Source organism: Sinocyclocheilus anshuiensis, unplaced genomic scaffold (genome assembly GCF_001515605.1).
Source record: "Sinocyclocheilus anshuiensis isolate Anshui unplaced genomic scaffold, SAMN03320099.WGS_v1.1 scaffold249, whole genome shotgun sequence".
Lineage (NCBI taxonomy): Eukaryota > Metazoa > Chordata > Actinopteri > Cypriniformes > Cyprinidae > Sinocyclocheilus > Sinocyclocheilus anshuiensis.
Window position 1 is genome coordinate 797,377 of NW_015540871.1, and position 10,741 is coordinate 808,117.

At 37.1% G+C, this 10,741-nt stretch overlaps 2 protein-coding genes across 2 annotated transcripts in view; one reads left to right on the forward strand and one right to left on the reverse strand.

Annotated features, from left to right (window-relative positions):
- LOC107688139 (trinucleotide repeat-containing gene 6A protein-like) overlaps positions 1-2,646 on the forward strand; it is a 3,529-nt gene extending 883 nt beyond the window's left edge. The window contains exon 3 of the mRNA XM_016485720.1: positions 1,415-2,646. Within this exon, the coding sequence (XP_016341206.1) occupies positions 1,415-1,769 (355 nt within the window). The 3' untranslated portion in view covers positions 1,770-2,646. The remainder of the gene's footprint in view (positions 1-1,414) is intronic.
- A 3,972-nt stretch (positions 2,647-6,618) lies between these two features.
- LOC107688150 (acyl carrier protein, mitochondrial-like) lies at positions 6,619-9,076 on the reverse strand. Its single transcript, XM_016485731.1, has 5 exons — positions 8,756-9,076; positions 7,926-8,048; positions 7,352-7,439; positions 7,139-7,244; positions 6,619-7,053 (listed from the first exon to the last, which is right to left on the reverse strand). Exons 1-4 carry the CDS (start codon positions 8,924-8,926, stop codon positions 7,153-7,155), a joined length of 474 nt encoding a protein of 157 aa, XP_016341217.1. The 5' UTR covers positions 8,927-9,076; the 3' UTR covers positions 6,619-7,053; positions 7,139-7,152.
- Between the last annotated feature and the right edge of the window lie 1,665 nt (positions 9,077-10,741).

Sequence of the window (10,741 nt, forward strand, 5' to 3'; positions counted from 1 at the left end):
GAGGGTGAGTAATTAGTGGGCTAATTTTCATTTTTGGTGAACTAACCCTTTAACATGCATGCATGTAACAAACTTTTTTTTCACATGCATTTTTTAATGCATGTCCTATGAAGCCACAATGTATTTGTGTTATATATATATATATATATATATATATATATATATATATATATATATTTGGATATATATCCAAAATAATCGATATTGAATCGAATTAGTAATCGAATCGAATCGCGAGCTTGTGAATGAGAATTGAATCGTGAAATTTGTGTGAAAACCCAGCCCTAATAATTACTAAGCGGTGTAAGAGGATTTTAGTGGTCAAGACATAACTGGATCACTTCTGCCTGAAATAACTAGATTTATCAAAAGTATTGAATGGTTTTAATTTTAAGAATTAGAAATTTCAGAAAATGTAAAGCTTTAAGACTTGTGCACACTCGTGACTAAACAAAGGGTGCCAATTTGAGTGTGCACACCGATGCGCAAAACGGCAGGTGTAAAAGCGTAATTTTTTTTTTAAACGCCTCGGGCTCGTTTTTTTGGTTTGACGCGCCGCGTTAAAAACTGGCCGACCAATGAGATTGGCGCATTTGTTCACGTGCCTGGAGCTGCTGAATTTACAGTAAAACATGACTTGGTGGCTCTCAAGCACAAAATGGTCTTGCCGAGCACACATTGATACCTAACGATGAAGAGGAAGTAAGTAGACGAAGAAGATGCATCGAGGCAAGATGAATGTAGAGCTGCTGGTCTCATTGGTGTCTGAACACAAAGGGCTTTACGACAAATGCGACAGCGACTACAAAAATCTCGATTAGAGGGAGTTATGGAGAGGAACTGCAGATCAAATAGGATTCGATGTGTATTTGATCTGCAGTTCACTCAGCTCATTGCCAGCGAAAATCGCTTGGTTATGAACACACAAGACGCGTCGAAAAATGCTGGCAATAAGCGCGCGCGATAATCGTCCCGGTGTGCACGAGGCATTAGACTGCAAGTTCATGTTACACTCTTGTGGTGCGTGAGTACTATTTTGAGGTTTAAAATCCTATATCACATTTAATTACTTGTCAGTACATCTGAAAGCAATATTTTTCTTCCATTAAGAAATCCATGTATGCAATTCAGTGGTTCTCAACCTTTTTGACTCCTGTTGTCCACAGCAATATTTGAAGGTCCTCCTTTTAATTTGAATGATACACAGTTTCGCATACACAGTGCTTTTTTTTTTCATTACAAAAATCTGTTAAAATTAATGGTTTATCAGCCTGCTTTCTCTTTCAATCCAATCCTGAAATAATGTGCAAAGCCATTTTCAGATTTCCAGAACTCCATGCTGAAGTTTACAAAATTTAGAATGAGAGTGAGGCACCATACTGATTAAGGTTCTGCTCTTCCTCTTCCTCCTCAGGTGTGTATTAGGGAACACTACTATTCTTGCAGAGTTTGCTAGTGAAGAGGAAATTAATCGTTTCTTTGCACAAGGTCAGTCAATGACTGCCTCTCCTAGCTGGCAGACGCTGGGCTCTTCTCAGAACCGGATCGGATCCATCGAGGGTTCTCACCCCTTCCCAAACCGCACTGATCCAAATCACTGGAACGGCAGTGGAGACCTGCACGGCTCGTCTCTCTGGGGCGTTCCCAATTACTCTACGAGCCTGTGGGGGAGCCCCAGTGGTGGTGACGGGGGGAGAATCAACAGCCCCTCCCCCATCAGCTCCTTCCTTCCTGTTGACCACCTGACGGGAGGTGGGGAGTCCATGTAGTGCATCTTTCACCTTCTGACTTAAAAACAAACAACAACTAACATTCAAACCCGTGACCTCAATGTGGAAATAGTTAATCATAATCATATGACCATATATACATTATATATGAAAAAAAATCAAATGGCACTAGTTAGACTTTCTTCACTTACAAAAAGAAAAAAAAACAATGCGGGGTCACCCTGTGGAAACTAGTTACATTTTTTTTCTGCACGTATGTCCACTTTGTTTTAGCCCAAAACATATCAGTTTGAATACTTGAATTATGCAGGCCAATTCTATAATGTGAAAGGATGTATTTACACTTCCAGGTAGTGCTCTTCATACAGAGAAAAAAAAGCTTCAGTTGAGCTCATCTGTTTATTCATCATGTTTATTTGAATTCCAATTCTTTTTTTGTTTTGTTTTTATTATTTGCATTTTGTTTGCTGACAATGTTGGAGTTTGAGCTTTTTTAACTTTGCACTGAATGTGGTTTTTCTCAGTATAATCTGCAATATGGAGGGAGCCGACAGTTCCAGTGTAGTTGTTTACTCAAGGATGTTCTTTAAAGTGTGCGCTCTACTATGCCTTGATGTACGCCTACCTTATTGTGGTATTGTGGAGTTCGAGATCAAGATATAGATGCTGATTTAGGATTATTTGATGATATTACAGAAATAAGTATTGCACCAATTTTTTTTTTTTTTAAACTAAAGAATTTAGCTCTGCAGTCTAAAAAAACTGTAGCCACAGCTGTGACTTGCAAACCCGACCTGCAAGCCAGGGGGAACAGCACTTTCAAAATAGGCTTTCAATTTTGTTTTGGAGGCATCACATTGTGCCCTCTTGTTTACAAAACTTTTTGAGAGGGAAAGTATGGTCATTCTTCCTTTTATTTTAAATGGAAAAAAAAAAATTAAAAAAATGCATAAAGAATTTAAAAAAAATCTTACAAAAATTATAAAATTAAAAATAAAAAAAAAATTTAAAAAATCAAACTTAAAAAAAAATCTTGAGGATGAAGACGAAGCTTTTTATCTCTGGGAATACTGATCAGTGTTTGGCCATGTCATTGGTTATTTTATCTATTCCTCTTGTCTGCTAAATAACCAGCATGGTTCTCAGGAAATATAGCCAGTTTTCCCCCATAGAAACTCCTTGTAGGAAAATCCAACTTTTAGCACTGAAACTACTTATAGCTCTGTAAGTTTTTCTCTGCCAAATAACTGCTTTAAGCTGGAGACATTCTACTTACTGCTTTTCAAATATGCTGTCTTTTTATTAATGAGTGAATATGCTTGCTGAATCACTATCTAGAAGAATCACTTCTTCCCTTTTTCCCACTGAGTGGCTCAATGTTTTTCACTTTGTGACTGTCGAAGTAACTGTCAAATGTCATAAGAAAAAGCAGAAATCTGTAACTATGCATACTGTAGCCAGTGACTCGGCCTACAGAATCACTTTTTCTTTGTCTGAAGTAATGTTTTATATGTTTCAGTAATTTGCATATACATCGTTTGATATATACATACATATAGATATATATATATTTTCCTCATCGCCAGAGCTGGTGTTAAAGAAAATCTTGTTTGATTATTTTAACAGTGCAAAAGTCGTCCACATTTCATTGCCTTGATTCAAATTGTGTCCGAAAATGAAACAAGTCAAGTGGCTTTTAACTGTTTACAAATAGAAAATGATTGTAATGTGTACAGTTTGGTTGCGTTAATCTGAAGTTCCTTACAATATTAATAAATCAATGTTTTGGCTGCTCATTACCATTTTATTTAAAAAAAAAATTTTTTAAATATTTTGTTCTCCCCCTTCCCCTCCCCTTTTTTCCCCCTTCCTCAAAGCTGGTTTGTCATTGAAAATGGCTTGCCTCTGTACTTGTGGCCAAGGAAGGCTGGATTAGAGGTGAATGTAATCTATTGCTGGTAGTTTAAATGATGTGCATAGATTTACAGACTATTTACCTTTTATTGTACTATATTTTAGGTGCACAATTTATGAGACGCTTCAAGAGCGGGAGGGAGAGAAAGATGTCAGCATTAGGCTAAGCCATGGACCTTAATATTTGTTTAAGCTGTTGTTTTTTCTCCCTTTTTTATTTGAGTAGAACTTGTGTGGTGTGTTAACTTATCCATATTTAATGACTCGTCGTACAAAACCCCGAGTATTACCCTCACTTTATGGTTGCGTGCCAGTATTGAACCATTTTAAGTGACTGCTTTACCAAATATACTTCAATCAAAGGATTTGTTTACTTAATTCCAGACCTGGCTTATCTTATTTTGTTTGTTTGACAAATTTTAAGTGGAACATTGGAGAGAAACTACATAACGAAAGCCGAAAATGAGTTTTTGGAATTGCACTTGGTGTATACAATTAACTAGAAAAGCTTGTACTGTATTTGTGTTCTGGAGGCAGAGTGTAGCTTTTGGAGACTGGACGGCATGGACAGAGGACTTTGCCTTTTGTTTGTCTTTTTATTCTTCGTGTACATTGGCTAGACTCTTAAAGCGTGCATTTGTGCCTGCGAGCTTGAGTGGTCCACTCCATTCCTGCGCATCAGGAGCCCAAGTATTCTCCTCTTGTTTGGGAGCGTATAACTGCAGGTATCGCCGATCGTTTTGCCGTGACTTTATTTACTCCCTCGATGTGGATCGCTCAATCTTTTGTGCTTTAGTTACATGTTCAAATGCGTCTGGAATAGCGTTAGTCCTTTCTGGAAGTGCTTTACCAATGGTTCTGAATGGGTTCTTCCCTGCTGTCTTGGCAAACGTGCTAGTTTCCCTATACTTTGTGGCTTTTTACTTTCGAAAGCATAGGGAAAAGCCATTGGCACCCAGTTTACTTCCACTTTTAATTGTTTATTTTGCTTTTATTTTTTCCCCCTCCCCTCTTTTCCTCTTAATTTTGTTTTATGTATGTGCAGCTGTTTGGTGTTAGTCAGAACTGTCATGCTTGATAGTTCACTGTCATGCCAAATTATCAAGTTGGGGGAGGAAAGGGATTTGTTCTTTTGTAAAAGCTGGACAATGTATATGCTTCAAATGTCACTTGCATAATGGATGTTTTGAGGATATTCATGAGCAATGTACAATCCCCATTTTTATAGCCAGGTTGAACGTAGAGGAAATGAAAAAGTGACTTGGCCTGACATTCTACTTTTGTACTGAAAATGTCATTTCTTTTCTGATTGATCCTGTGAGCAAATATACCCATGTCTTTTAAATGGTTCCTACTGTTGAACAATGTGCTAAGGCAATTGACTTAAACTGTGAGTATTGCTGTCATGTCATTATAAACCTGAAAAGCTTTAGTAAAACCAGCACAAGAAAATGGATGAACGAGAGTTTAAATCGAAACTTCCACCATGGGGAAATTCTAAGAGAGGCTATGCAGTGTAGGGTGAGGCTTCCATGTCTCGGTCTTTGCTTAATGAAATCCTGACCGCGGTAGTGGTCGGATTTAAAAATACGATTCCTGTAATGTGCCATGATTGAAATTTTCTTTCACTTTTTGTCACGAAAAATTGGCCAGTTGTAGCAAATGGAGGGTTGCATTAACATTTCCTTTTTCACAGCGCTCCTCACAAAACGGGCTGTGGAATAGCAAATTCTCAACTCCAACATTTCTTCTAGTGGTCTGTCAAGAAAATAGTTTGCTCATATGTAACCTATATGCACACTGCTTTGGTAGACTGTTTGAAAATGAATAGAAATAAAACATCAATAAGATAACTTAAATGAGCAGGAAGTTCTTTTCAGCGTCTTCCTGGGGTCATCTTACAATTTTAACTTGGGGAACTGCACTTTTTGAAGGACAATCCTTATTTGTATTGGTAACAATTGACACAAGGTTTAGTCTAGTAATACATGGTAGATATTCAAATGTGTAGTGATGAATGTTTCCTGTAATGCTGTTTTTCTTTGTTTAGTTCTTTTTCTCCTCTTTGTTGCTTGGTTTTCAATTTTAGTACCCTTAAGTGCATATGTAACGAGGTAGTTGAGTAGTTTTTAGGTCTTTTGTTGGCTGTACATGTAGACTGATAATAACTTTGTAAAGTCCTGATCTTGATATTGGAATACAAAGCTGTATAACTTGGGTACAACCCGCAATAAAGCCTAACAGTGATATGGTGTGCAATGTTTTTTGTCTTTAATATACTTTCACTACAAGTGCAATTGAGAAAACACTTTTTGCATCAACAATCTTCCTGAAATTGCTGTAGCTCAGTAATCCTGCTATTATTGGTCACTGCAGAATAAATCATGGGTGACATTCTTGCAAATATGGTATTTTCATAATGTCGTGATAAACTTTTGTGAGATACCACATGCTGGTGCCATTATATAATCTAAGGCCAATTAAATATTAAAAGACCTAATACAGGTGCATCTCAATAAATTAGAATGTCGTGGAAAAGTTTGGCTCACATTTAATAAAAACCCACCAATTCACTATCTCAACAAATTAGAATACTTCATAAGACCAATAAAAAAACATTTTTAGTGAATTGTTGGCCTTCTGGAAAGTATGTTCATTTACTGTACATGTACTCAATACTTGGTAGGGGCTCCTTTTGTTTTAATTACTGCCTCAATTCGGCGTGGCATGGAGGTGATCAGTTTGTGGCACTGCTGAGGTGGTATGGAAGCCCAGGTTTCTTTGACAGTGGCCTTCAGCTTATCTGCATTTTTTGGTCTCGTTTCTCATTTTCAAAAAAATAGTTAGACAAACTGGTACACAGCTCATTCTAAATTATTCTATAGTGAATCAGTCTGAATTTTTAAAACATTTATCCAGTGAGCACATGGAAACATCTTGCAGAAACATTATCAAAAATTGTGGGAAATCTGCCTCTGTATGCCCAAAGAGGTGTTGAAAGCTCCACACATTTTTAAATCATCATCCTATGGTTTACTTACAATTATGCATTTTAAACTGGTGAAAGGATGCAGTATTTTGATGGAAATATTGCACAGCATCTTTTAAGTTCTTGCACTGACATTTTTAAAGTGGCACTGACCTTGAATTTAAGTTGCAGTAACACTACCCATCCACTAGAGGGATTACAATGAGGCTTCACTTGGTGCATGACAAACTGAAGAATTACAATTTAGTCTTGGCTTTATTTTCAGCTCAGGTTCCAATGAGTTTATAGTGACATTTTCATTAAATACAACAGTACATGATAAGGCAGTTGACTCCATAAGCAAGAGACAGAAGAAAATAGTTTGACAGACACTGGATGCAGCCAAACATCCGAATTGTTTAATATAGAGTCAATCCGTACCTGAAACAAAAAAGACATGAGACTAAGAGAAAATTAAGCATGCACTGGTTGCCTACAATCTAAGTATTAATTTAAAAGGACTTACCATATGACTTGCTTCTATTCATAAACATCTTTTTTATCTGCAATGTACTGTACGATCTCTGCAGGAGTCATAAGCTTCTCAGCCTCTGCGTCTGGTATCTCAAATCCTGTGGATGGAACAATGTGTTTGAGCACCACAATTCAAATCAAATGTTTAGAAAATATTTGAAACCTGTGATATGCTCTAATGGTACGGGAACAAACCCATACTAACCAAACTCATCTTCCATAGCCATTATAATCTCCACCTGGTCCAAGCTGTCCAGCCCCAGATCTTTCATGAAATGAGACGATGTTTGCAGCTTGAGGAGGGAAAAGGTATCAGAGATTGATGCTAGGAATCTGTATATACAATATCTCAATGTAAAAAGAGCAGCTTGTCTAACTACAAAAACTACATTAAACTAACAATGAATGAAAAAAAAAATGACTTAAGCATTTATTAATCGTAATGTTCATTACTACATTATGAAAATCAAAAGTTGTATATCTTAATTTTTAATGGACCTGAGCTAATGTGAACTAATAATAAACAGTTGTATTTTTATTAAGGTCAACAAAAATGAATAAAAACTGTGCCAAATGTAATGCTCATTGTTAATGCATTAACTGATGGGAACTTTTTCTAAATGAAATGTATTGTAATATGGTAGGTAAGTATGCAGTTTTCAGTTAACACAGAAATTGCATATCATTGTCCTTCGAATTTCAGTATTTTAGAGACTAGAATATACATACAAAACAACCTATGTAATATTACAGTACAGTAAGTATAAAGTATCTCTCACCTTGTCTGGACTGATCTTGTCATACAGTTTAAGGACGTACAAGACACGCTCTTCAATGTTCTCTAAAGTGAGGGGAGGAAGATCCCCATAATGCCGACACAAATGAACAGATGGACCTGAAATCTAGAGACATTCATTTACATTTATTCACTTTGAAGATGCTTTGTCCAAAATGACTTACAGATGAGGAACATAAGCAATTTATCACAGAACCAATAACATTCCATGTGCACAATACCAGGTTCATTAGAAGGAAGATCATTAGAACGTAAATTGTGACCGAATCTATCAGCCTCCAACATTCTGTCCGACATCTTTTGTTTGTTACAGGGGGACGGGGGGGAGAGACATCTCTCTTTTCTCTCTTATCTCTTCATTTTTTGGTTCTGTAATAAAAGATGTTGAACAGAATGTTAAATTATGTGACTGTCATTCTGTCCAACATCTTCTGTGTTCCACATAAGAAATGAAGTCACACCTTACAGGTTTGGAACGACACGTTGACAACATTTTCATTTTTGAAGTGAACAACCACTTCAGTAATAGCGACAATGAAAGATGCAAGGAGACTGACGAAGCAGTAGCTGTAACGATGCACACAGTCATAGTATGTATACACTCTTGGTGTTTTATCAAGTTAACTGATCAGCTATTTAAAGCCTTGCAGGTCACAGCAGGAAAAGAGTAGTAACTGATGTGGTTGATGTATGTTGTGAATGCACACTAGTTAAACTTTGTATGGCTGCCAGCTGTCATGCACGGAAAGACACAGGTAGGTCACTGTGTAGTAGGCCACAGAGACAAACATTGCCCATCCGCAGAAAGCTCACCCGCACTAGTTCAGTCCACCTCGTCCGCTGGCTGCACGAAATAACACAGAGCGGTCGCTGCTTTGAGATGAGAGGCACGCAGGCGGATCTTGTGAACGCGTTGCCATGATTTAACCTTGCAGTGGCGCGGGCGACGGAGCGCACACAATATGCAAGCGCACGGGACGCCATATCTGGGAATTTCTATCCCACAATTCTTCTTCTTCTTCTTCTTCCGTTTTTTGGCGTTACATCCTGTGTGCATATCGCCACCTACTTTTGCTGTTATGCAGTCATGGTTTATTTATCAATGTATTCCTTGTTTTTGCTTTTCCTGTTCTTACACACAGGAATACATTAATAATTATTCGATGCTCCATCCCATTCCTTCTCCCCAGGCTCCACCTGGCGCTGCGTGTTCAGCTCCTCCAGACTAAATCCGTGGTCTCCTAAAGATCCAGAATAGAATAGAGCATCCGCATTCTATATTTAAATCCTTTCACTTAACCCAGTAGTATATATGTATTTTATTAATATCCTGTATCCTTCTCTATCTCTGTTAAACTCATATCCTACTAAGTATTCCAAATATTTATTTACCTTACCTTTTTTGTTTAAATATGATATTAATTCCTTTCTTTCTTCATCATACCTTGTACAATTATATATTACATGCTCCACTGTTTCTTTCTCCCCACAATTCCCACATAGACCAGTCTCATGTATTCCTGTTATGAACAGTGAAGCGTTCAATCCCGAGTGTCCAAGTCTCATCCTAGTTATAATAACCTCTTCTTTTCTATTTCTACCACTTACACTTCTTTTACTATTAACCATTTTTTTTTATATTATATAAATGCCTTCCCTTATTACCTGTATTCCATATGTCCTGCCATTCTTTAATAATATTTTCCGTAATGATAGTTTTAATTTCACCTTTACTTAAAGGAACATTACAATCTATTCTCTTTTTAAAGCATGTTGCATGTTTTGATCAGCAGATTCATTACCAGCTATTGCCACATGTGCTGGCACCCAGCAGAATCCAACTACCAACTACCATCTTTGTATACGCCATAATAATGTAAATATTTCACACATCAAATCTTCTCTAGAAGATTGCCGAGTAACCAATGATGTTAAAACAGAAGCAGAGTCAGAGCATACCACTACTCTGTCTGGTCTTACTTCCTCTACCCATGTTAGTCCTATTATGATAGCAACCATTTCAACAGTATATATTGACAATTTAGATGTTAATCTTTTAGTTCTTTTAGTTATAAAATCTGGAATATATATTCCTACTCCTGTAAGCCCTGTTTTGGGGTCTTTAGATCCATTAGATCCATCATGCATACTTGCATAAAATCTTTCCTGTATATACTTATTTACATTATATTTAATACTACCCATTTCCTCCCATTCTCTTTTCTTATCCAATATCTCTAGATCAATTTTAACATCAGGAATTATCCATGTTGGTACCTCTCCCCATACAGGTGACACACTACATTCTATATTTGTTATCTGATATTTCTCTGCTAACTGATTTATATTCCATCCATATCCTCTCCCTTTGTTATTTGAGTATTAAGCTACTACTTCTTCTTCTTTCCAGTTTAACGGGCGGTTGGCATCCAGCTTATTGGTGCATTACCGCCCCCTTCTGCTCCGGAGTGTGGATCAGATAATAGGTTATCTATTCCCTTTTCCCACTAAAACTTACACATCACTCACATTGTCCCCTCACATTAATATCCACACACACATCACACATCAAATCCTGCTTAAAACCCCTGCTTCCCTTAAAAAGTAATCAATATTCTACTTCCCTATTTGCTGTGCTTAGTAACCCTTGTAATGTGATCTCCTGCTCCCCAGTCTCCCTTAGTTTACTCTTCATTACCTGCCTCTGTGTTTCATATCTCTAACAAGTCATGTCTACCCATGTTAGTCCTATTATGATAGCAACCATTTCAACAGTATATATTGACAATTTAGATGTTA

Coding starts and splice junctions, on each gene's coding strand:
- LOC107688150 (XM_016485731.1), bottom strand. CDS start 8,926: ATGGCGTCCCGTGCGCTTGCATATTGTGTGCGCTCCGTCGCCCGCGCC. Junction 8,049..8,755: donor GGTGGACTGAACTAGTGCGG/GTGAGCTTTCTG, acceptor GAATGTCTCTAG/ATTTCAGGTCCATCTGTTCA. Junction 7,245..7,351: donor GGCTATGGAAGATGAGTTTG/GTTAGTATGGGT, acceptor TTCCATCCACAG/GATTTGAGATACCAGACGCA.